General features: G+C 41.9%; 1 protein-coding gene across 1 annotated transcript in view; it reads left to right on the top strand.

Moving 5' to 3' along the window:
• The window catches only part of TDRD3 (tudor domain containing 3), a 223027-nt gene that overhangs the window by 132883 nt on the left and 62509 nt on the right, over positions 1 to 27635 (top strand). Inside the window, exons 6-7 of the mRNA XM_063425944.1 lie at positions 21933 to 22004; positions 26905 to 27054. Of these exons, the coding sequence (XP_063282014.1) occupies positions 21933 to 22004; positions 26905 to 27054 (222 nt within the window). The remainder of the gene's footprint in view (positions 1 to 21932; positions 22005 to 26904; positions 27055 to 27635) is intronic.

Genomic DNA, 27635 nt, shown 5'->3' with positions numbered 1-27635 from the left:
GGTAGTGGACCGTTGTCGCTTATTACCCCGTGTGCTAGATCAGGTGGTGGCTGCCGATTGCCTTGTGCTCAAGATTGCAGGTCCTGCGCACATGGTCTCCGCCATCTTGTACACGGGTCTTGGGTCTGCATGTCAGCGCTTCCACAGTTGGCTACATAGCTTAGCTTGGCTTGGACCGGGATCACGCCCCCCCCGGTCCAGAGGGGGGGGGGACAGGACCGGGCCCGCTGGTATTCCACGCATGTCGGGCTCCGTCGGGCAGGATAGTGTTGCGGCGGCCGTCCGCTTCACTCACCGCCAGCATAGGTCCCGCCTGTTGCAGCGGGCCCAATCCTCCGAGGGACTAAAACTTCAAGAGCAAGCCTCTCCTCAGCTCAGATAGCCCGGTTCCGTCGAGTGTCGCAGTTATTTGCCGGTAAATCTCCCCAAAAATCTCGATGTACAGGCTATTTGTGCCTCTGTTTGCAGGAGCCGAGCTGTCCTGGGACCGCTCAGCTCGGCGGCCCGGCCCCGTCCCCCTTTTTATACTTTTTTATCTTTTTTTTTAAAGACGTATTACACTATATCTGTGTGTTGTTTTTTTTTCCTCCCCCTTTTTGAGAAATCTCATAACATACAGAGACAACATCAAGTCTAATATATGTGTATATATGCTTTTTTATTGTATAATTGTTTTTTAAGCTGATCGTGGTTCATCTATTTTTTTTTTTTTTAATTATGTTTGTGTTCCTGACACTATAGTGGTCCTTTAAGTAAAACTATTTAAGTGGGCAGGAAACAGTGATTTTGCAAAAAAATATATAATATATATACCGTATTTATCGGCGTGTTATACGCCGATATACCATATTTACTTACCTGTCTTGAAGCGTGGGCCGGTGTTCAGCGCGCACCGCGGTACTGGAACTTCAATTTCAGGTTCCGGTTTCCTTTCAGCACACTTCCTTTCAGTTCGCCGGAAACCGGAACCTGAAATTGAAGTTCCCGTACCGCGGTGCGCGCTGTGAAGCCGGCCCACGCTTCAAGACAGGTAAGTAATTATGGGACATGGGGAGGGAAAGTGCACTAGGAGACCCTATGGGGGGGACACTATGGGAGGGGGTGGAGAATACTATGGGAGGGGGTGGAGAATACTATGGGAGGGGGGAGAATACTATGGGATGAGGGGGTGGAGAATACTATGGAAAGGGGGGGAACACTATGGGGGGAGGGGGGGGAATTTCCTTCTTAAAATGAGGTGCGTGTATACGCCGATAAATACGGTATATAAATATATATATATATATAAAATTTAAATATATAGGAAATAGAAAATCAAATGAGGATTGATTGAAAAACAAAACTCAGGTCAAAAGGTATTTGTAGTAAAACAAGCTTCATAATGATAATGGGGTCTACTAATTAAAAGTAGATTTTGAAAGTAATCTTGGTCACTTACACTAAGCTCAATTCTTTTAATTTTCCTTGTGAAATTCACAATCAGACAAATTGAAACTGCAATGAGCTCAATACGTACCAGTTGTTTTCAAATGCATTTCGTGAATGATGTGGCTGTAATAATAATTTAGGAAACCAAATTCCATTCAGCCCATCATAAATGGACATCTGCGAGTTCAAAGCAGACATGGCGTGAAACTGTTGTGTTTACATGGGTTATACCGAATGATGGTTGTAAAAGGTTATGGAAGGTGGCAGTGATATGTTATTAAGCTTTCTTGGCTACTATTTAAACATATTCCAGATGTAAACATATAATATAAATGTCCAATAATATTGTGCTAATTTTGTGTCCAAAAATCACTACATGCAGTTTTGGAGAGGGTAAGAAATTTGGAGTAATATCTTTTTGCAGATGATTGTTGTAGTTAATAAATATGTATAGATCATAAACATATCTTAAAAGAGCATTCAAGCACTAACACAACAATTTTACTTTATTGTAATGCTGTATTTTCCTCAATGTTTAAATCTCTTTAGTTTCACAAAAAAAAAAAAAAAGTCAATAGCCATCCAAGAATGAAAGTTCCAGGCCTGGTTAATGTTAAATGGACCCAGTCGTTTTGGTAATAGTGCCTGGTGTTCCCTGGTACTGTCGTTCCATTCAGTATTGAACAATTCCTTCTAACCATACCCTTTAATCTGTGCATATTTGGCATCTGCGCACATAGCTTGCAGCGAAAGACACCAATGACCACACAGCCTCATTCCCTCCCTCCAGCCCGAGCCCTACAGTTAAGTCTCCCTTAAATTCTTTACTTTTGTATATTGTTTTTTTGGGGTTAGGGATAGGGACCATGCCAGTAAGGTTTACTTTAAGCATTTCATTAAATGGTTTGTGGTAGTGCTTTAAATGTCTGAGTTACTAGTCTAGTAGTACCCTAGTAGTTTGACAAATATGCTACTTGACTGGAGATGCATGTTCTATATCTATCACATTGCATGTATGCCAAACTGTGATGCTTTAATATACCCTATTACAAAAAAGCTGGAAATTGTGCCAAATAGATGGTTCCTTAAGAATGAAGTGATCAGCAATTAAATATAACATTTTAAAAACAGTTTTTATGCTATTGTTAATCCTTCAGTACATTGTTTTAAATATATATTACGTGTGAGAGAAAATGTGGAATGGTTGTTGAGAGAATATATATTAGGCCTGATTTACTAAACAGCAGCCTGAGGTTTCTCAATTAAATGTCCCAGGGAGAGATGTTAGGTTTACAAGATACATTGTTGGTACTCTGCAAACCATGGTAAGGGTCCCTGGGGCGGAGCATTTGGAGAGCAGTGTGGGCCGGTGCTCCAATAGCACTAGTCCGGGCCGTCTTTAACAAGGGGCAAACAGGGCAGCTGCCCCGGGCCCTGTTGCTCCTGGGGGGCCCAAAGCAGCTGCCCTGTGGGCCCCCTGCCCGCAGTCAGGTCTGTACAGCCCACCGGGATACTAAGAAATATTCCGGTGGGCTGCTGCAGATGAGGTAATCATGGCCCCCCGGCCCTTTAAAAGAGCTCCAGACCGGGCCTCTGTCTTCGTGCCTGCTGGGAGGAAGTGTTGTGAGGTCACTTCCTCCCAATTAACTGAGTGCCGCTGGGGAGGAGGAGGCATACATGGAGAGAAGGTGACCAAGAGAGAAGGTACAGACCAAGAGAACCATCAATCTCAGCTATCCAGCTCCCACTGGACTCCAGGGAAGCCACACTTCTGTAAAAGACTGTGTGTGTGTATCTAACTGTGTATGTGTGTGTATCTAACTGTGTGTGTGTGTGTATCTAACTGTGTGTGTGTGTGTATCTAACTGTGTGTGTGTGTGTATCTAACTGTGTGTGTGTGTGTATCTAACTGTGTGTGTGTGTGTATCTAACTGTGTGTATCTGACTGTGTGTGTGTGTGTGTGTATCTGACTGTGTGTGTGTATCTGACTGTGTGTGTGTATCTGACTGTGTGTGTGTATCTGACTGTGTGTGTGTATCTGACTGTGTGTGTGTATCTGACTGTGTGTGTGTATCTGACTGTGTGTGTGTATCTGACTGTGTGTGTGTATCTGACTGTGTGTGTGTATCTGACTGTGTGTGTGTGTATCTGACTGTGTGTGTGTGTATCTGACTGTGTGTGTGTGTATCTGACTGTGTGTGTGTGTATCTGACTGTGTGTGTGTGTATCTGAGTGTGTGTGTGTATCTGACTGTGTGTGTGTATCTGACTGTGTGTGTGTGTGTGTGTATCTGACTGTGTGTGTGTGTGTGTATCTGACTGTGTGTGTGTGTGTGTGTATCTGACTGTGTGTGTGTGTGTGTATCTGACTGTGTGTGTGTGTGTATCTGACTGTGTGTGTGTATCTGACTGTGTGTGTGTGTGTATCTGACTGTGTGTGTGTATCTGACTGTGTGTGTGTGTATCTGACTGTGTGTGTGTATCTGACTGTGTGTGTGTATCTGACTGTGTGTGTGTGTGTGTGTGTGTGTGTGTATCTGACTGTGTGTGTGTGTGTATCTGACTGTGTGTGTGTGTGTGTGTGTGTATCTGACTGTGTGTGTGTGTGTGTATCTGACTGTGTGTGTGTGTATCTGACTGTGTGTGTGTGTGTGTGTGTGTATGACTGTATGTGTGTGTGTGTGTGTGTATCTGACTGTGTGTGTGTGTGTGTGTGTATCTGACTGTGTGTGTGTATTTGACTGTGTGTGTGTGTGTGTGTATCTGACTGTGTGTGTGTGTGTGTGTATCTGACTGTGTGTGTGTGTGTGTATCTGACTGTGTGTGTGTGTATCTGACTGTGTGTGTGTGTATCTGACTGTGTGTGTGTGTATCTGACTGTGTGTGTGTGTATCTGACTGTGTGTGTGTGTATCTGACTGTGTGTGTATGTATCTGACTGTGTGTGTGTGTGTATCTGACTGTGTGTGTGTGTGTGTGTGTATCTGACTGTGTGTGTATGTATCTGACTGTGTGTGTATGTATCTGACTGTGTGTGTGTGTGTGTGTATCTGACTGTGTGTGTGTATGACTGTATGTGTGTATGACTGTATGTGTGTGTGTATCTGACTGTGTGTGTGTGTATCTGACTGTGTGTGTGTATCTGACTGTGTGTGTGTATCTGACTGTGTGTGTGTGTGTGTCTTACTGTGTGTGTGTGTGTGTGTGTGTATGACTGTATGTGTGTGTGTGTGTGTGTATCTGACTGTGTGTGTGTGTGTGTGTGTATCTGACTGTGTGTGTGTGTATTTGACTGTGTGTGTGTGTGTGTGTATCTGACTGTGTGTGTGTGTGTGTGTATCTGACTGTGTGTGTGTGTGTGTATCTGACTGTGTGTGTGTGTATCTGACTGTGTGTGTGTGTATCTGACTGTGTGTGTGTGTATCTGACTGTGTGTGTGTGTATCTGACTGTGTGTGTGTGTGTGTATCTGACTGTGTGTGTGTGTGTGTATCTGACTGTGTGTGTGTGTGTGTATCTGACTGTGTGTGTGTGTGTGTGTGTATCTGACTGTGTGTGTATGTATCTGACTGTGTGTGTATGTATCTGACTGTGTGTGTGTGTGTGTGTATCTGACTGTGTGTGTGTATGACTGTATGTGTGTATGACTGTATGTGTGTGTGTATCTGACTGTGTGTGTGTGTGTGTCTGACTGTGTGTGTGTGTGTGTCTGACTGTGTGTGTGTGTGACTGTGTGTGTGTGTGTGTGACTGTGTGTGTGTGTGTGTGTGTGACTCTGTGTCACTGTGTGTGTGTATCTGACTGTGTGTGTGTGTATCTGACTGTGTGTGTGTGTCAGTTTTTATGTGTATCTGCATGTGGCAATGCATACATCCCATCTAACATTGCACACAAATACACCCCTGCATTCCAGCATTCCTGCATGTGAATCTGTGTTCCTGTGTGTATCTCAGTGTTTGTGTAAGTGTGCATCTGTGTGACAATGCATACATTCCAGCATGCCTACGCCAACACTGCACACAAATACACCCCTGCATGTGTACCTGCGTTTGTGTGTGTGCAAATATCTGTGTCAGTGTGTGTAAGTGTGTATCTCTGTGTGTGGATGTGCCAGTGTTTTTATCTCTGTGTATGCAAGTGTATTTATGTATGTGTCTCTGTGTGTATACGCCAGTCTTTGTCAGTGTGTGCATGTGTCCAGATGTGTGCATGTATCAGTGTGCTAATGTGTATGTATATCTGTGAATGCATGTCATACATCACGGCAATCAAACACAACATGCAAACACACCGCTGCAAACATTACATACAAACACACCCCTGAATTCAAACTCAAAATGTATATAGAAACACATCCCTACACTTAAACACCAATACTACACCCTACATGCACACACATACTGTATACAACAACATGCTCACATTCAAATGCACAAACACTGTTCACAAATACAGCCCTGCAAGAATGGCCAAATGGTAGATCCCCAGCTGGCATAGCATCGTGGGAATTGTACAACAGATGAGGATCTATCTTTTCTCTGCTCTTGCGCTAGAGGGGAGGCTCAAAACAATGTCTTGCACCAGGGCCTTGTCTACATTAGTTCTGCCACTGTGTTGGGGTGGAGGGCGTGATTGCATGCCAGAGAGTGAAAGTGTGGGGTGGGGGGAGCAGGATCCAGGGGGCTCAAACAAATGCATGCCCAGGGTCCAATCAATGTTAAAGATGGCCCTGGCACTAGTTGCTATATAACAGCCAGACCAAATCTTGTGTATATACCTTAGGAGTTCCAGAGATATGAACTAATTGATCCTCACCTGTAGCTGGTCAATTAGCAGGCAGGCTTTTAAAAGAAGGGATCAGCCTGCTGCAGAGTGAGGGAGAAAGAGCCAGAGGAATGGTGTGTTTTGTAGCTATATTTTGCCATTGTAAATTGGTAAGTGGGAAAGCCACCCAATTCCAGTTAGTGATTACTGTGTTTAGTAAGTGCGCAAACAAGAGCAAGGAAGTTGTTTTGTTTATTTTATTTTGACGCACCTGTATATTTTGCACCAAATAAATCAGAAAAACTGAGCCTAATGTGTCCTGGACTTTGATTACCCTAGAAGGCTGTGGTTACCATAAGATCTGTGACAAAATCCTACCGGTAAAAGAGGTGGTTTGTAACATAAGTGATAAAAAGTTGACAAACCCATTGTTTCACATTCAGAATTATTACTGAATTTATTCAGAGGTTGCTCTTTCCAGTCATTTTTCGCTGTATATGTGTGCCTTTTTTCTTCTCCTGCCTTTTATTCCAGTACTCTTTCTCTAATGCTCCTCATTATTGTAGCTGGCATTGTGCAGTGAAATTCTGTTCTTGATGAAACATCCATCATTTTGTGTAGACTTACTGTATAAAACATGTTCATAAAGCCTTAGTTCTATTTCGAGTATACTATAAATTGCCAAACTTGGATCATTTTAAAGTATTACAAAAATAATCTAATTTTTATTATGGTAGCATTTTTAAAAAGTACTCTGTTGGATCACGCACTGCTTGCTGATGGCAAATATTTGTTTTCTATCCCTGGCCATGACTGTACTTCATATTTACAGTACCTATTTTCCTCCTTCCTCAGTTAAGTTGGCAAAAACACTTGTTGTCTGTTTAAAATCAATCACATAAAATGAAAATACAAAAAACAAACGATCTGTGCCAAGAAAAGAATGGAATAATCCACAAGCTTGAATATGGAATGCAAAGAGTCTCCAAAGACCTCTTGTAGTCAGTTGTAACAACTCTATATAGACAATGTTATAAGTGTAAACCTCTATATATCTAGAAGCATAGTATTGATGCAAGACTTGGGATGGTCTGTTTGAAAAATCACTTTAAAGGGAAAATCACTTCCAAGGATTTTTAATATTATGTTTTAGTATCCTTATATTAAACAATTTTTTATTTTGATGTGAAAAATTCAATTAAATGGAACAATCAAAACCTCTTTATCCTACATTTACGTTGCTCTATCTGGCTCTCTGTCAGTCATTCTTATAAGCTCTTTACTTTGCACATGGTGGTCAGCATAGAGCAAGCATCCAGAGAAGAGGAAAATAAAACAATGTTGTTGTGACGAAACTACTTGGTGCCTGAAGCAGAGCTCCGTTCATTTGTGTGTTTCCCTTTATATTACTGTGTTTCCCCTTGCTTTTTACTGTGTTTTCCCTTGCTTTTTGTGTGTTTACCCGTTTTTCCATTCTGGCGCGTTCATATAAACGGACCCCCATTCGTCTCCAGAACGGGGACCACTCTAGTGCCCCATTGGCATGTTCCCATCAATTATTCAGAACGTTCGCACTTGTAATATAGGTGTGAAAATAGCAGCACAGGAGCAAACACTCAACACAAGATGAATAGAAGCAATGGTCTACCCACCTCACAGAACTCAAAGAGCGCAAAGAAGTTTCCGAGGCAATCCAGCACATAGTAGCCAGGTTCAAGACTTCATACACTGAGAGGAACAACAAAATTGCTGGAATTGTGTAGCAAAACATCTGCACAGTATATGGGCTGGACCTGCCTAAGTCTAGATGCGAGATACAACAAAGTGTAATTGAGAATGACAGGGCTAAGATTCTGATTGACATCCAGATCCAGTCAGACAAGCAAGTACTAGCAAACCAACCCAGACCTTGTGGTGTTCGACAAGGAATGGAAGACTGCAATGGTGGTGGATGTGGCTATACCAAGTGACCAGAAAATCAAGAAGGAACATGAGAAGGTGGACAAATACCAGGAACTGAAAGAGGAAAGCATGTGTCAAGTGAATGCAGTAGTAACCCCAGTTGGAAAACGTACAGTTAGGCTTCAGGTGGGACATCTAAGAGCTCTGTCCAGAAGGGTACAGTTCTAAGTACATTAAATTATATTGTAAAGAAGGATCAGACTCCCAAGCACTCTGGTAGAGAACCCAAGAATGAGCAATACACAAAATACCACCCGGTAATATCAATAAATAGTGTGTGCTTTAAAAGAAGCCCATGGGAAGTGTGACTGTTGCTATGGATGCTTAGTACGGCAAGCAGTGGCTTGCTGTCTTTATAATAATCAATTAACCCCTTATTAACGGAATGACGGACCCTGGGTTAACGCTATTGCTGGGTGCCTTCGAGTGAGAGGCAGACCAGCAGCAGCAAATCTCGATGTCCCAGCGCACGTGATCGCTGTAACAGGCAGTCACAGTGGTCACAATGCTGCTGGGATATCAGATCCGCCTCCCTCCACCTATTGAGGGTTTTTGAAGTGGAGAGATCCGGATTGTTGTTACTTTGTGTCCCTGAAGAAATTAAACTGTCACAAAAGGTCCCAAATCCCTTTACCCTGTTGTTTATAAAAAAAAAACAACACCCTTTCCCTGCTGATTGATCACTGCCAGCAGTGAGCAATATACAGGTCACAGTACTTTACTGTGATCTAGCTTTTGTTTGTTTTTTTTACCCTCAAGGGTTAAAGTAGATTTTTTTTTTTTTTAAGTAACCCTAAGGGGTTACATTTTTATATTTTATTAATTTGTGATTTAGTTGGGTGGGTGGAATTTAGTGATAAGATAGGGGTAAACAGAAAAAAAAATTAAAGTTTAGTTAGTTAAAGTTTACCGAGATTTGCTGTTTAGGAAGTGTAGCGCAGAGAAGGCTTATGCCCTGTTAGGGTCCGACTCAGAGGTGACAGGGACTATGTGTCAGATACTGCAGGACCATCAGGAGAAATCACTGATTCCCCTAATGCTGAACATGGCGCAGATGACTGGGTACCCCCTAATAATCACAATCCTGGCATACAGGCTGACCTGTCTGGCTATAATGCGCTGGATTGTATGCAGCCAGGCCCGGACTGGCCATCGGGCACACCGGGCAAATGCCCGGTGGGCCGTGGGGCCGAGGCCGGCAGGGAGATCACAGGATCTCCCCAGCCGGCCGCTGCAGGGCCAGCGCTACCCGAGCGCCGGCCCCGCTGTGTGCCTCCATGGGCCGGTGGGGAGACCAAAGATCTCCCTCACCGGCCCAGAGGCAGTTACAGGCGGCCGCCAGCTGGTAAGTGAGGGAGGGAGGCAGGCGGAGAGGACCGGCGGAGCTCTAGCCAGCAGCTCCGCCGGGTCCTCTCGCGAGGTCTGAGCGTTCTCGCGTTCTCGCGAGAGTGACCTCTAGGGAAGAAAGCATGGCAGCACGGCACCCCCCCTCCCAGGCAGAACAGATCCCCCCCTCCTCCCAGGATAAAGGTAAGAAGGGGGGGGGGGGGATATAACTTTTATTTTTTATAATTACTAAAAAATATATTTAAATAAAATATACATTCACACTCACACACAAAGCACCCTCAGACACACACAGCACCCTCAGACACACATAGCCAGTGGTGTATTTTTGATTTGTGCTGCCCTAGGCACGACTAAATTTGGGCACCCCAAAATCTAAATTTGCCCCCCCCCCCCCCCCAATTCGTGTCAAGGCCACTTTTTTGACTGACAGACAAATGCCCTTATTGATACGTGCACTGGTATACACTCACTGACAGATAGTCATTGGCACACACATACAGTCATTGGCACACACTGTTTAACCAACACACACTTTTACTAACAGACACACACTGACACACCCACTCACTGACAGGCACACACTCTCAGATACACATAAAATGACATACACACACTGACACACACTCACAGGCACACCTATTCTCACTGAAATACACACACACTTTCACTCACTCACAGACACACACTGACCGCTACACTCAATCACATTAAGGTGGACAGCCCCAGAACACAAAGTAAACAAGGCATTTGTCTGGGAGCTTGGGGTGGCATTTTTTGGCACCCCCCCTGAAAGTGCCACCCTAGGCAAATGCCTTGTTTGCCTTGTGGTAAATACATCCTTGCACCCAGACACACAAAGCACCCTCAGACACACACAGCACCCAAACATACACAGCACCCAAACATACACAGCACCCCCAGACACACACAGCACCCCCAGACACACACAGCACCCCCAGACACACACAGCACCCCCAGACACACACAGCACCCCCAGACACACACAGCACCCCCAGACACACACAGCACCCCCAGACACACACAGCACCCCCAGACACACACAGCACTCTCAGACACACAGTTCCCAAACATACACAGCACCCCCAGACACACACAGCACCCTCAGACACACACAGCACCCAAACACACACAGCACCCCCAGACACACACAGCACCCAAACATACACAGCACCCCCAGACACACAACAGCACCCAGACACACAACAGCACCCAGACACACAAAGCTCCCAAACATACACAGCACCCCCAGACACACAACAGCACCCAGACACACAACAGCACCCAGACACACAAAGCACCCTCAGACACACAGCACCCTCAGACACACACAGCACCCTCAGACACACACAGCACCCTCAGACACACACAGCACCCTCAGACACACACAGCACCCTCAGACACACACAGCACCCTCAGACACACACACACACACACACACACACATTATATATATATATATATATATATATATATATATATATATATATATATATATATATATATATATATATAAAATAACCCTCAGTGAGTTAACAGACAAAGAAAATTAGAAACCTATAATGTGACGGCACATAAAAACACCCTCACACACTGCACCCCTCACACATACAATCCGTCCAAATATATGTATATGTATATATATATATATATATATATATATATATATATATATATATATATATATATATATACACACACACACACTACAGCACCCCTCACACTGCACCACTGCACACATTACGCTCCAGATACACGCTAGATCCCTTACCCTATATGCACTCTTAATCCTCTATATATACACACACACACACACACACACACACACAATCTCCTATACACACTCTGGGTCCTTTACACACTAGATCTCCTACACACACACACACTGCACCACCTACACACACACTACATTCCTTGTCAGCAAACACATACAACATTCTCTAAACACACCCTCTCTACAACCCCCACACACACTACGTCACCTATACACACACACCACAGCCCGTATGCACACACTCGATACATCTTATATAACACTTTGCCCCCTATACACACAGTCTCTACAGCCCCTAGTCACACATACTACACCACAAACACAAATTTCCTGGCCCTTTTGTCCTCTGGTATCCCACTTGTGGAGACACCAGAGACAATTTAAAAGCAAACACAGCGCAAGCATGTTATTAAATTTGCTTGCGCTGCCAGAGCTCTTCAGCGGGGCTCTGCGCATTGAACTAACATGCTCACTTTGAGAGGGGGCGTGCTTGTCATTAGTGATGACAAAACACACCCTCTCTGGCCCCGCCCCCTTCTTAGGGGGCAGCTCTGATTGAAAAATGCCCGTGCCTAATTTTTTTCCCAGTCCGGCCCTGTATGCAGCTGTTCTTAGGGGATGCGATTTTTGGGGAGATAGTCACCCAGACTAATCTGTACGCGGATAGAGCGATGGAACCCAACCAGTGTACCAGAATTGAAACAAATCTGGGCAATGACAATGCTAATGGGGATAATTAAAAAGCCTACAATTAGGATGTATTGGTCTAAAAGTCACATTTGCAATACCCCCATATTTCCCCAGACAATGAGTAGGGACAGATATGAAGACAAAATGCCCCCCAAAAAGTCATCCGCAGTATGATCTCCTATATAAAATATGCCCTCTAATTGCCCACTTTAACAAAAATGTGCCACTATTTATACCACCCCCCCCCCCCCCCCCCCCCCCCAAAAAAAAATACATTTCTATTGAGGAATCCCTCATGAAGTTTAAGGGAAGACTGGGGTTTAAACAGTACATCCCATCCAAAAGATCCCGATATGGGTCAAACTTTTTAAAAAATTGTGTGAAAGTGACAGTGGCTACGTGTACACCTTCCGTGTATACAAAGGAAAGGATAGCCACCTTGATCCCCCCCCACATTGCCCAGATATCGCAGGGACAAGTGGGAAAATTGTCTGGGACTTAATAATGCCATTACTTAACAAGGGTTATCACTTGTATATTGATCATTTTTATAATAGCATCCCACTTTTAAAAATGCTGTACTGCTTCGTGACCGTGGCCTGTGGCACTATTCGGAAGAGTCGCACAGGTTTCCCAAAGGCTCTAGCGGGAAAAAATAAATAAAAAGGGGGGAAACGGCAGCTTTCTGCCAGAATGAACTGCGCACACAAGGAGGTTTTCATCCTAACCACAATCCATGGTGAAAGCACTCGCAGGGTCGCAGTACGTGGCAGATAGGAATTTAAATGGGTTCTAGTCTGCATACAGCATTAGTGTCGGCAAATGGGGGGAGTTGACCTGTCCAATCAACTGATGCAGCCGTATTTGATCATGCGAAGGTTTAAAATATGCCTTTTGAAATACCTTTGGGTGTCTACTTTAAGAAGTGGTAGGCTTTTGTGTTTTTTTTTTGTGTTTTTTTTTTAAACAGTCAAACTGCTTTAATATCCCAAATTGAAATATGGGCCCATCAAATCCGTCTCTCAAAATTCTACTGTAAATACTAAAATGGACAGGTCTCCTATATGGCACTGTAGCTTCACGAAATAGTGCCAAAGACTTATGAAATATACAAAATGCCCAGCAAAAATTTAATCTGTATGTAAAAATGCCCCCAAAATTATTTTACCACATACTTTGGCATATATGGGTGAAAAAAAATGGGGGCATGTTAAGGCACAATATGCACCATATAAGATACCCTGGAGTGTCTAATTTTACAAATGGTAGGCCTTTGTGTGGGGGGGTTTGAACAGTCAAACTGCTATAATAACCCAAATTGAAGCATAGGCCCATTAAATATGTCTCTTAAAATTCTACTGTAAATACTTAAATGGACAGGTCTCCTATATGGCACTGTAGCTTCACGAAATAGTGCCAAAGACATTCATTGGGGGTATCATTTTACTCAGAAGACTTAGCTGAGCATAATTGTGTGTCTTTGAACTTAGTGGCACATATGAAATTAAATATACAAAATGCCCAGCAAAAATGTAATCCGTATGTAAAAAATGCCCAAAATAATTTTTTACCACATACTTGGGCATATATTGGTGAAAAAATGGGGCATGTTAAGGCACTATGTGAGATACCCTGGAGGGTCTACTGAGAATTTGCTTATAACATTATTCATGCTGAACATCTATTAACCTTGACATATTCCTATAAACATATGAAGTAAACTGTTTGGTGTATTGGGTTTGCTTGTCAGTTACTCTGGGCTGTGCATCTTATTTGATGCTGTTTGATTGTGTGGCAACATATTTGATCCTTAGCTACCCTAAAGGTAGGTAATGCAATTGTTTCCGGTTTCCCACATCCTATCACAGACTAAAGTTATAAAAACATTATGGCACTCTCCAGACACTGCTATTGCTCGGATATTTTGTTGTCCCTTTACCCGAAGTCGATCTTGCTTTAAGTTGCTCTATCAATTTCTTCCTATACTCATTTTTGTTTCTTCTTTTTCCTTTCATATTCCTGCTTACCAGATACCTAAACCCTGGCTTTGCATCTTTCACTGCTTAGCTGCCTATCTGGTCATATAAGCTGAAATGACAGTGCTACTCCTTACAGTTTTAAAGGAACACTATAGGGTCAGGAATACATGTTTTCTGAAACACTGTCTAGCCCCCATGTCCCCCCTTGCCTCCCTAAATAAAATAAAATCATACTTTTATTTGAGTCTGCTGGTGCTGGCTCTGCCCCTGATCTGCCTCCTTGGCTGACCTCATTTGAAGTGATGATCTCAGCCAATCACAATGCTTTCCCATAGGAGAGCATTTGATTGGCTGATATTATTAATTTGGATGATCTCAGCCAAGGAGGCTGGGCTAAATGCAACCCTGGCCAATAAGCATCTCCTTGAATCAATGCATATCTATGAGGAAAATTCAGTGTCTCCATGCAGAACGTGGAGACACTGAATGCCCGTATTGCCCCAGGAAGCACCTCTTGTGGCCACTGGAGGTGTCCTTAGGCTGTAATGTAAACTTTGCCTTTACTTCAAAAAGCCTGCAGGGGCTGTCTATACTCACCAGAACTACTACATAAAGCTGTAGTTGTTCTGGTGATTATAGTGACCCTTTAATGCTTGAGATACCTGCACTCATTGACATTAATTTCAGAAGAAACACTTTTGTTTTCTATTCTTTTCTAGGTGTTGTGGGCACCCCATATATCCGCACAGTAAAGGGGGGGGGGGGGGGTTGTCTTTCTCCTGGTCTTCTCTGGTAGTGGACTAACTCAAGGACACTGCAGCCTTTGCCTTATGAAGTGTTTGATAGGTTTTTATTGAAAAATGATGAGAAGCATAAATGTACACAATTAGCCAAACTCAGAGAATATTCATGACACTTGCAACATCAATGTACTACATAGTCAATGCGTTTAAAACAAGGAGATTGTCAATTAATTGTAATGATTCACAGTTAGGTGCTGGAACTGGTAATTCTAATTCAATTTTAAGAGGCACATGTTTGAATTTATAGCTGCATAATTTATTTTCAGTCCTCGCTTAATGTGCTAGTCCTTGTTCCCCTTTTAAGTATGTTTCAGATGAATAAAAGATGATGCTAACGATTATTTATCTCTTAATGTAAAATATAGCAAAATTGGTTTTATTCCAGAAATAGGTAGTCATTCTGCTCCAGACTTTTGATACTTACCTTACAATACATAAAAGGCTCAGGTAGGAGCAAGTTAAATTGTGCTATGAAATTGAGGAATGTTATTAGTTTGTTAATTTTTAGTTTGTATATATAAGTGACTAAAACTATTTTGAGCAAAAATTTTAAAAGCTATAAAAAAAAGAAAATGTTAACATTATGTTGAATTTTATGCACATCATTGTGTGTTTTGTTGTGGGGATCTTTATGCACATATTCAGCTTAGAGAACATAATTGCTGAGGATATTGAACCCATACAGGCCATACATACATTCTTAAAGGCACACTACAGGCCGATGTTGACCCCTATTTTAGTAAATATAGCAAAAGGGTTTTCAAAACTTTTATTTGAGCCCGATTTCCCAAATTAAATTCCCTTAAGGCCACACCCAAACTAATCGATCCTTCATGGATTTACTTGTGCTGTCTTATATAAATAGTTTTTAAATTTAAAATATACTCTCTGTTGTCAGCTAAAAAAGAGCAACACCATGCTAGGAGACAATGAATGGACAGCTTTGGATGGATTATCAATTCTGCTGCAGAAGGTCTAGGCCAGTGTTCCCCAACCCCCGGGCCGCGGACCGGTACCGGTCCGTGGATCAAACGGTACCGGGCCGCCCAGGGGTGTGGGGTGTGCGAGCCTGCCGGCTAATGCAGGGCTGGCATTGCCCAAGTGCCAGCCCTGCAATGTGCCTGCGGACCGGAGGGGAGATCAGAGATCTCCCTCCCCAGTCTGCAGGCACTGTGCTGACAGCCGGCAGGGGAGTGAGAGAGGACCCGGAAGCTCTTACCTGCAGCTCCTCCGGGTCCTCCTCTCGCGAGATTTGGAGCGTTGCCGCGGTAACCACGGCAACGCTCCAAATCTCGCAAGAGTGAACTCTAGCCCTGTAACTGGGCTAGAGTTCACCTCACCACCACCGGACCACCAGGGAATCCCCACCGGACCACCAGGGACTAAGAAATGTCCCCCTCCTCCCAGTAAAGGTAAGAAGGGAGGGGGGACATGAATATCTTAATTTTAATTAAATAAATTTTAAAAAAGCCTCCTTACCCCCCATACACACACTGCCCCATAAACACACTACACACACTGCCCCCACACACACACTACACACATTGCCCCATAAACACACTACACACACTGCCCCACAAACACTGCCCCATACACACTACAAACACTGCCCCATACACACACTACACACATTGCCCCACAAACACTGCCCCCATGCACACACTGCCCCACAAACACTGCCCCCATGCACACACTACACACACTGCCCCACAAACACTGCCCCTATGCACACACTACACCCACTGCCCCACAAACACTACACACATTGCCCCACAAACAATGCCCCATACACACTACACACATTGCCCCACAAACACTGCCCCATAAACACACCACACATTGCCCCACAAACACTGCCCCCATGCACACACTGCCCCACAAACACTGCCCCCATGCACACACTACACACACTGCCCCACAAACACTGCCCCTATGCACACACTACACACACTGCCCCACAAACACTACACACATTGCCCCACAAACACTGCCCCATACACACTACACACATTGCCCCACAAACACTGCCCCCATGCACACACTGCCCCACAAACACTGCCCCCATGCACACACTGCCCCACAAACACTGCCCCCATGCACACACTGCCCCACAAACACTGCCCCATACACACACTACACACACTGCCCCACAAACACTGTCCCCATACACACACTGCCCCACACACACACTACACACATTGCCCCATACACACACTACAAACACTGCCCCATACACAGACTGCACACACTGCCCCACAAACACTGCCCCATAAACACACTACACACATTGCCCCATACACACACTGCCCCATACACACACTGCCCCATACACACACTGCCCCATACACACACTACCCCATACACACACTACACACACTGCTCCACAAACACTGCCCCCATACACACACTGCCCCACAAACATTGCCCCCATACACACACTGCACACACTGCCCCACAAACATTTCCCCCATACACACACTACACACACTGCCCCACAAACACTGCCCCCCACACACACACTGCAACTCTCACACACACTGCCACCCTCACATACACACTGCACCGCTCACACACACATACACACAATTTTGAGTCTATGTCTTTATGTGACTGTGTTTGTGATTTTCTGACTATGTATGTGTCTGCGTGTTTTTTTTAATATATGTGACTGTTTGGTTTTTTTTTGTCTTATTAAATCAAAACAAGCGGGCCACGGAAAAATTATCAAACGTTTACCGGTCCGCGGCGATAAAAAGGTTGGGGAGCACTGGTCTAGGCTATAAGTACCAGGAAATCTCAGAATTTTGTCAGATAACTCAGGCAGAAAAAAAGTCTGTCGAGGACATTACCCCAAGTGCCTTTGCACCATAACTGATACAATGATGGTGATTTAAATTCTCCTTTATGTCATAAGATACTTTGTAGAGTAGATTATGGTGTTGTTTGAATGCAAATGCACATCTGTTTTGTTGTACACCATTTATAGTAAACTTGTAAATGGAAAAATACCCAAGCCTGTTACAAAATAATTGGCTGACCCACCACATAATCGAATACCCATTTTTCATAGGCATACGTTGTTATGCATTGCCATACATTCACATAGATGTATGCATCAGACACAAAACCAGGTGCACAATGCGTTACACACAATTTCAAACACACTTTCATTGATACACTTTCAACACTTTCAAATCCCGGAACATAGATTGGCGAACTAGTAACTTGGGCTTATTTTCGGGGAAACTAGTTACACTGCTAATAATGGTACCTTGCGTAACTGGATATAGGCATTAAGAGTGTGAATCACTAATTGTAATAAATGTTGAATCCTGTGATAAGTAAGAACAATACAATTTAGACTTTCATTTACAACTTCTGTTTTACACATGTATCAACTTTATCAAAGGCATGTGCAAAATGCTACGGTCGGTCCATGCTAACCTGAACACTAGAACAGTAATTGAATTATTTCATCATACGGATGATTGTACCTGTGTTGTTCCTTTACTTGTATTATGTAACTCTGTCACAATCAATGGTGGTCGAATTCTGGCAAGGTTGACTCAGCCCTTCATCCTTCTGAGGTAGATAAAATGAGTACCATTAAATTGGGTAATACTAACAACTCCTGGATGTTGGGCTAAGGTAACATCCCCAGGAAGTACTTGAAAACCAGAGTAATCTGAATGTACCTTTTCTGGTTAAATACGTTGTTGTTGTTGTTGTTGTTATTATCTATTCAGCCTCTTTTACATAGATTTTTTTTTATTTTTAAGGACAGAACAAAGGTTCTTGCACATATATTACAGTGCCATATATAGTGCTGGCTTATGACCGACTTCATGCCTTGTCAAGAACCATAACACTATCTGATTTGCACAGTTTAATCTTGGGAATAAAAAGATCAGAATGTATCTTTATTAGCGTCACATGATTTAAACGTATTACATCGTTACATAGGTTGAAAAGAGACATGTGTCCAAGTTCAGCCTTCCTCACATTTGTTTTTTGCTGTTGATCCAAAAGAAGACACACAAAAACAGTTCGAAGCTCTTTCAATTTTGCAACAAACTAGGGGAAGAAAAAGTCCCTCTTGACCCCAGAATGGCAGTGAGATTAATCCTTGGATCAAGAAGCATTTACCCTGAAATGAAAAATTATATCCTTGAATATTCTGTTTTTGCAAGTATGCATCTAGTTGTGGTTTAAACATCTGTACGGACTCTGATAAAACCACTTCTTCAGGCAGAGCATTCCACATCCTTATCGTTCTTAAGGTAAAAAACGCTTTCCTTTGCCTTAGACTAAATCTTCTTTCTTCCAGTCTAAACGCATGACCTCTTATCCTATGTAAAGTCCTGTTTGTGAATAGATTTCCACACAGTGGTTTGTATTGGCCCAGGATATATTGGAATAACGTTATCATATCCTCATTTTGGCAACGGTTTATTCCTTTTATTGATTTTGTAGCCTGCCTCTGCACTCTTTCTAGTGCCATAATATCCTTCTTTAGAACAGGTGCCTAAAATTACACAGCATATTCAAGTGATGGTTTTACCAGCGATTTATAGAGTCAAAATGATATTCTAATCCCGAGAATTAATGCTCTTTTTCATGCATGACAATTCCTTACTGGCCTAAGCCACTGCTGATTGACATTGCACACTGTTGCATAGTGTGGTTATCTCAAATTCGCTTCCATTAAGGGTATAAGTTGTTTGTGCATTCTTGATGTTGAAGCGCATAACTTCGCATTTTTCTACATTAAATCTCATCTGTCATTTTAGTGTCCAGTCCCCCAATCTATCTAAACCCCTCTGCAGCAAAGTAATATCTTGCTCACATTGTAGTACTTTACAAAGTTTTGTGTCCTCTGCAAACACTGAAACATGACTTGCAATGCGTTTTTTCAAAATCTTTTGTAAATATGTTAAATTGAGGGGTCCCAAAACAGAACCCTGAGGGACACCACTTGCCACCTCTGTCTAGCTTGAAAATGTACCATTAATGACAACTCTTTGTACTCTATTTTTAAGCCAATGTTCTATCCAAGAACAAAAATTTTCATCTAGACCGATTTCCTTGAGTTTGAACACTAATGTATTGTGTGGAACTGTATCAAACGCCTTGGCAAAATCCAGATAGTTCACATCAACTGCAACACCCTGATCTATACTTCTACTTACTTCTTTGTAGAATGCAATCAAAGGCGTAAGTAGAAGTATAGATCTTAGGGCGCACCGGACCAGGGGGTGAAAATGTCCGGGTGGCCGGCAGGAGGGATTCGCACAGTCCGTATGTCTCTGTATGACTATCTGTATATGTATTAAAAAGGAATAAACACAGGCAACACTCCAATAGTAAGGATGGTATATTTATTGATAGGTGAACCACCCCATAGAAAGTGTGACGTTTCGGCTCAGCAGAGCCTTAATCATGCAGTAAGGCTCTGCTGAGCCAAAACGTCGCACTTTCTATGGGGTGGTTCACCTATCAATAAATATACCTTCCTTACTTTTGGAGTGTTGCCTTCATTTATTCCTTTTGAAAACTTTACTGGTGGATCCAGCGATGTCCGCCTGACACAGAGCATCGACCACTGTGGATGGCCAGAGCACTTACACAGTATCTGTGTGCAGGGTTCTTTCTGTGTATGTATGTGTCTGTATGACTGTCTGTGTATGTATGTCTCTATTTGCCTATCTATGTTTCTTTGTCTGTGTCTGTATTTCTCTATGTGCCTGTGTATGTATGCCAGTGTACCTGTATGTGTAGATGGTATGACTGTTTGTTTAATTGTGTGCCTTTTATGACTGTGTGTCTTTATATCTTTGTGACCGTGTGTCCGAATAACTATGTATGTGTGCTTGTATGGTTGTGTATTTATTTTTGCCTGTATCTATGTCTGTATGGAAGAAAAGAGAGAGAGGGCTGGGGGGAAGAAAGAGACAGGGGCTGGCCGGGAAGTAAGAAATACATTAGAGGGGTTGTAGGAGACACACTAAAGGCTTATAAGGGGGTATAAGGCCCAAAGGAGTAAGACATTCAAGAGAGTGGTTATGAAACCCTAATGGGGTAAGAAATTCAAAAGGGGGGCTACGAGACACAGAGATGAAGATAAAAATATTTTGGGGGGAGGCATCAAAATGCATCTTCGCCTGTGTAGTCAAAAATCCTTGCACCGTCCCTGAATGCAATAGAGTTAGTTTGACATGACCTGTGTTCCATAAAAACATGCAGATTTTTTTGCTGATAACCACGTTCTTCTCAAGGAATTTTTTAATATTATCCCTTAATAACCTTTCAAATACTTTCCCAGCCACAGACGTTAAGCTCACAGGTCTATAATTTAGAGGCAAGGATTTTGAACACCTTTCTAATATAGGAACCACATCTGCCTTCCTCTAATCCTCCGGAACACATCCTGAAAGAAAAGATGTTTACAATTTCTCAACCAAATGAACAATAAATAATCATTTACAAAAAATAGATTGTTAAATACAAGCATAGATTAGTAAATTTTTAACATTTGTAATTTATTTAAATGGACACTTCACTGACAAAATATAACTTTAAAAAAATTAAAGTTCAGTAAATATACAATTAATGAAAACATGCATGCATTTAATTATACATTGTTACAGTGGGGGTCTATCTAGAAATAACTTACAAAAGCTGCATTTCTCTTGCCTCAAGCCTTTGCAATCGCCCCTTTGCAATCAGGAAGTAGCAAAATAGTTGGTTGTCTGACAGCCAGGTGGGTGTAACCAGGTTAATTTATAAAAGTGCCAATTTCTATTGAAATCTGCACTTTTTCTAAACTGAAAAAAGAAGACAGACTCTTCACACAGTAGGCACAGTGCTTTAGGGGTATTGAGTGTCTTATAACAGTCAAATAAAACATGCATTTTGTCCTTTGCAAATTCTGAACAACTTACTAGACATTTCCAGGAATGTGACATGTACTGGAGTAAACATTGCAGTTTTGATTTAATTTACATGCAAATAGAGAGGTTTATGAATGATAGAAAAATATTTGTTATATTATGTACAGGGTATGTGACTTTCTTAATCCACAATTGATGGTTACATTATCAATTTGTTTAATGGCATCTGTAGCGTTTCAGTTGTTAAAAAAAATCAATGTTGTACTTTTTTAACAGAGTTTATCAAAGCACAGCAGAAGCAATATTGGAACAGAAGGAGGTCCTCCACCATTTGTGCCTTTTGGACAGGTATAGTACATGCTATTTATTAAAAAAAGAGACGTGCAATTAAATATAAATTCTCCTAGAGCAGTGGTTCCCAACCCAGTCCTCAAGTACCCCCTAACAGTCCAGTATTTAGGGATTACCTAGTAGTGTCTAAGATGTTTTTAGACAGAAAAAAAAAACCATAACACTTAAGACACAACAGGGTAATCCATAAATCCTGGACTGGAAATAGGTACTTGAGGACTGGGTTTGGGAACCACTTTTCTAGAGAATTGAAAAAAATTAATTCAATTAATCTAATGCTGTTGTTTTGGGTTCAGTTAAGCATTTTAAAATGTGCTTTACTGCTTTGGTTTAGAATACCATGTTCTGATTTGGGTCCAAATGTGTTTATCCTAGAAAACCGGCAGGGTTGATGTTCCAGGAGGGATAAGCCAAATGGAAAATGATTTAGGTAAACTAGAAAAATGGTCAGAGTTGTGGCAACTGACATTTAATGTGGATAAGTGCAAGATAATGCATCTTGGACGTAAAAACCCAAGGGTAGAGTACAAAATATTTGATAGAGTCCTAACCTCAACATCTGAGGAAAGGGATTTAGGGGTGATTATTTCTGATGACTTAAAGGTAGGCAGACAATGTAATAGAGCAGCAGGAAATGCTAGCAGAATGCTTGGTTGTATAGGGAGAGGTATTAGCAGTAGAAAGAGGGAAGTGCTCATGCCATTGTACAGAACACTGGTGAGACCTCACTTGGAGTACTGTACACAGTACTGGAGACCCTATCTTCAGAAGGATATTGATACCTTAGAGAGAGTTCAAAGAAGGGCTACTAAACTGGTTCATGGATTGCAGGATAAAACTTACCAGGAAAGGTTAAAGGATCTTAACATGTATAGCTTGGAGGAAAGACGAGACAGGGGGGATATGATAGAAACATTTAAATACATAAAGGGAATCAACACAGTAAAGGAGGAGACTATATTTAAAAGAAGAAAAACTACCACAACAAGAGGACATAGTCTTAAATTAGAGGGACAAAGGTTTAAAAATAATATCAGGAAGTATTACTTTACTGAGAGGGTAGTGGATGCATGGAATAGCCTTCCAGCTGAAGTGGTAGAGGTTAACACAGTAAAGGAGTTTAAGCATTCGTGGGATAGGCATAAGGCTATCCTAACTATAAGATAAGGCCAGGGACTAATGATAGTATTTAGAAAATTGGGCAGACTAGATGGGCCGAATGGTTCTTATCTGCCGTCACATTCTATGTTTCTATGTTTCTAAGTAATAGATAGAAAGCAAAATATATATATATATTTTTTTTTTTACTCATGTCTATCTGTTTATCTTATGTGTTTTTTCAAATATAATGAAGGAAAAAATAAAAGTTTTAATTTGCTGTGGGAAATCAGATTTGTAATTCAATAATATTTTAAAGAAAGAGTGGTATATTGAATGAACAAGCATTACATCTGTTAATTCCAGCTGATATATAGGCAAGTTACAAAAATCACAACAAACAGACTAGATCAGAGAAGTACTCATTTGTCAATGCATTTAGGAGATTGCATGTCTTCTCCAGGATAGTCCCCAGCCTTTTTCTTCAATGCGCAATTGGTCTCATAGTGGTTCACTTTTTTTGGCCTAATCTAAGCTGACAGATTTTGGCCATAATATAATTACAGACCATAACCACACCTCCTATATTCTCATGTCCCATCTCCATTTAGGAAACCTTTTAACCCTTCAGTGACCGTTATACAATGAACAGAGGGTCTCTAAATCTCTCTGATTGTGCTCCCCTTCTGCCCACCCAACATACAGTTCCACCAGGATAACAGATAACTTACATATACCCTGTCACTCCACTGCAAGCTACTCCTTTCATTGTGCCATTTGGAATGCCACAGCTAGGTAATGAGCGTGACAGGGTTGGGGGTTTGCATGTAAGCGTTGGGAATGGGTGAGTGTGACAGGGTGAGGGTTTCTAAGTGATTGCGGGAGGGTGGTGAGTGTGACAGGGTTAGTAAGTCAAGGCTGGGGGAGGCTAGTGAGACAGGGTTAGGGAGGTTAGCATGGCAGGGTTAGGAAGGTTATGAGGGTTAGTGAGACAGGGTTTGGAAGTTAGACAGGGTTAGGGGGTTAGAGGGTTGGGGGAAAACACACAGACTTAAAATATATTTTGCTTTGCGCCCCTCCTGCTTACACATGAGGCAATAATTAAGGAGTAACTGGGCCCAGGGCAGCTGCCCCGTTTGCCCTGCATTAAAGACGGCTCTGGTCCCAAACCTGACTTATATAAACTCCTTCCTTGACCTCCTTCATTCTGACTTCTGCCCCCTTAATTCTACTAAAACTGCCCTTACTAAAGTGACTAATGACTTAATGTCTTAATTCTACTGGACTTTTCTGCTGCTTTGAAACTGACCACTCTTCTACTTAAAACTCTTCATAAACTTGGCATCGGTAATGCTATACTTTCATGGTTTTCATCTTTTCTTTCTAAATGGATCTTTATAAATTTAGTGCCCCCTTCTCACTTACTCAAGTTTTACCCAAGGCTCTGTTCTTGGTCCTGTTTTATTCTCCATTTACACTGGCTTTCTTGGTAACCTTATTAGAGCAGATCTGTCACCAAATATAAGTGTTATCTAATCTACTTCTATAAAGCTCCCATGTCTGAATATGTTTTTAGATTTTTCCGAGTGCTCTAGTTGTTTATAAAAATCTGTTAAAAATAAATAAAACCACTGTTTACTTGATATTACCCAATTGAAAACATGCATGTATTTATGCTTTTTTTTCATTAGGGGTATATCTAAAAGCAGGTTGCAAATCTGCAGGTCTCTTGCTTGAAGCTTATGTAGGCCATCCAATTCTAACCTCACTTGGGCTCTCTGTAGGTGTTCAGTAACGACTTCACAATGGGAAGTCTTTGTAAGGCAGGTGCTCTGGTAATTGCTGCCTTTTGAGTATAGCTCCACTGAGCTAAAAGGGACACTATAGTCACCTGAACAACTTTAGCTTAATTAAACAGGTTTAGTGTATAGAACATGGCCCTGCAGCCTCACTGCTCAATTCTCTGCCCTTTGGGAGTTAAATCCCTTTGTTTATCAATCCTAGTCACACCTCCCTGCATGTGACTTGCACAGCCTTCCATAAACACTTCCTGTAAAGAGAGCCCTATTTAGGCTTTCTTTATTTCAAGTTCTGTTTAATTAAGATTTTCTTATCCCCTGCTATGTTAATAGCTTGCTAGACCCTGCAAGAGCCTCCTGTATGTGATTAAAGTTCAATTTAGAGATTGAGATACAATTATTTAAAGGACCACTCTAGGCACCCAGACCACTTCAGCTTAATGAGGTGGTCTGGGTGCCAGGTCCAGCTAGGTTTAACCCTTTTTTTATATAAATATAGCAGTTTCAGAGAAACTGCTATGTTTATATAAGGGTTAAACCAGCCTCTAAATCCTCTAGTGGCTGTCTCACTGACAGCCGCTAGAGGCGCTTGCGTGATTCTCACTGTGAAAATCACAGTGAGAGCACGCAAGCGTCCATAGGACAGCATTGTAAATGCTTTCCCATGCGACCGGCTGAATGAATGCGCGCGCAGCTCTTGCCGCGCATGCGCATTCAGCCGAAAGGGAGGAGAGGAGGAGGAGAGCTCCCCGCCCGGCGCTGGACTAAAGGTAAGTTTTAACCCTTTCCTCTCCCCAGAGCCCTGAGGGTGCGGGCACCCTCAGGGCACTATAGTGCCAGGAAAACGAGTATATTTTCCTGGCACTATAGTGGTCCTTTAAGGTAAATTACACCAGTTTTTTTTTTTTTTCATGCAGGCTCTGTCAATCATAGCCAGGTGAGGTGTGACTAGGGCTGCATAAACAGAAACAAAGTGATTTAACTCCTAAATGACAGTGAATTGAGCAGTGAAATTGCAGGGGAATGATCTATGCACTAAAACTGCTTTATTAAGCTAAAGTAATTTAGGTGACTATAGTGTTCCTTTAACAATCAGGAAGTATGATTGACAGCTAGGAGGGAGGTGGGTGACCTGATTTATTTACAAAAATTGCACTTTCTGTTGAAATTAGCATTTTTTGTAAAATGGAGAAGAAAAACAAAAAAAAGTCACACTCTTGACACATAAAGCACTTTAGCAAGCTGATGGGCTTTTTGAAGTCTGGAGTGTCCCTTTATTGTGTTGATTGAATGATGAAGTAGACTTGTGTAGGGCTTTTTCTTAAAAAAAAAAAAGAGTGATTTATACACATCTGGGATAGGAAAGTTATGGACTTTGGGCTCCCAGCTATCTTCACAAAGTAAATTACATTTTCAGCTGGCCACCAATATAGAGATATTGTGTAATACATCACTATCCCATTTGATACAATTAAAACATTGTTACTGAATGGGGATACTTTTTTTTTTTGAAACGGTTTGAAATACACCTCGTGGCAATGTGCTTTGTAGAACCCAGTGGAGGGCTAGGATACTTTTATGGAGCGTATCTGAAGAGACCATGCAGGATTTCGCAAATCAGAAGTTAAAAAGTGCAAAACCCTGGCAAGTTTTTTGTTGTTAGCGCTGATCAAGAGCATAGCTCTAGTGTTAAAGCATGCATAAGGGCACACATCCATTGACCATGCAAGAAAAGACCATATATTCAATGATAGTACAGAATCTTGGCACATCTCTAGTAACAGTGCAATATCAAGGGACATCAGAGGATTTTGGGACACCTGCAGTGACAGTACAAGATCAGGATCCACCTCTTAATGGCACTACATTCATAGTTTTAAGTATTATAATTCTTCATGAAATATTTCGCAAATTTCACACTACTAAGAAAACAAATCCAGAAGTGTTAGTCCTGCACGACTGATGTGTTTCTATTTTGTTTTGTTTTTCTTCTTTCTCAGCAACGCATATCTGTTACTTCAGTAGACAGCAAGGAGCTTGATAGCCGAAAGACATTGCAAGTTTCCAACGCAACAAAAACAGTAGGGGAGAACGATGAGTTTGAAAAACAAAGAACTGCTGCAATTGCTGAAGTAGCAAAAAGCAAAGAGGTTTGAAATGAATCTTCTATTTGTGTATGCATTTGTTCAATCTAATTAATGGTCTGCTTTTTTTTTTTTTTTTTTTTTTTGCTATCTAGCTGCGAGTAATGGGAAATAGTGTTCAACATTAGCTAGAAAATCACATGAGCAGTGATCATCACTTTTCTCTAGTGTAGACTAAAAGGTATATAATTTTCTCACCTAATAGTTGATCATTTAAGAGTACCTGTCATATCATGCACAACTTCTTTTTAAATGCCTTCAATTTATTCTATACATCTATGTGCATGTGTTTAACAAAAAAAATAAAAAAATATATATATGTGTGTGTGTGTGTGTGTGTAGAGATATATATATATCTACACACACACACACACAGTCAGGTCCATAAATATTGGGACATCGACACAATTCTAATCTTTTTGGCTCTATACACAACCACAATGGATTTGAAATGAAATGAACAAGATGTGCTTTAACTGCAGACGTTCAGCTTTAATTTGAGGGTATTTACATCCAAATCAGGTGAACGGTGTAGGAATTACAACATTTTGTATATGTGCCTCCCACTCTTTAAGGGACCAAAAGTA

The sequence above is a fragment of the Pelobates fuscus genome, chromosome 1 (genome assembly GCF_036172605.1).
Source record: "Pelobates fuscus isolate aPelFus1 chromosome 1, aPelFus1.pri, whole genome shotgun sequence".
NCBI classification, from domain to species: domain Eukaryota; kingdom Metazoa; phylum Chordata; class Amphibia; order Anura; family Pelobatidae; genus Pelobates; species Pelobates fuscus.
The sequence above is the reverse complement of the archived record's forward strand: the minus strand, read 5'-3'. Positions and strand labels throughout refer to the sequence as shown.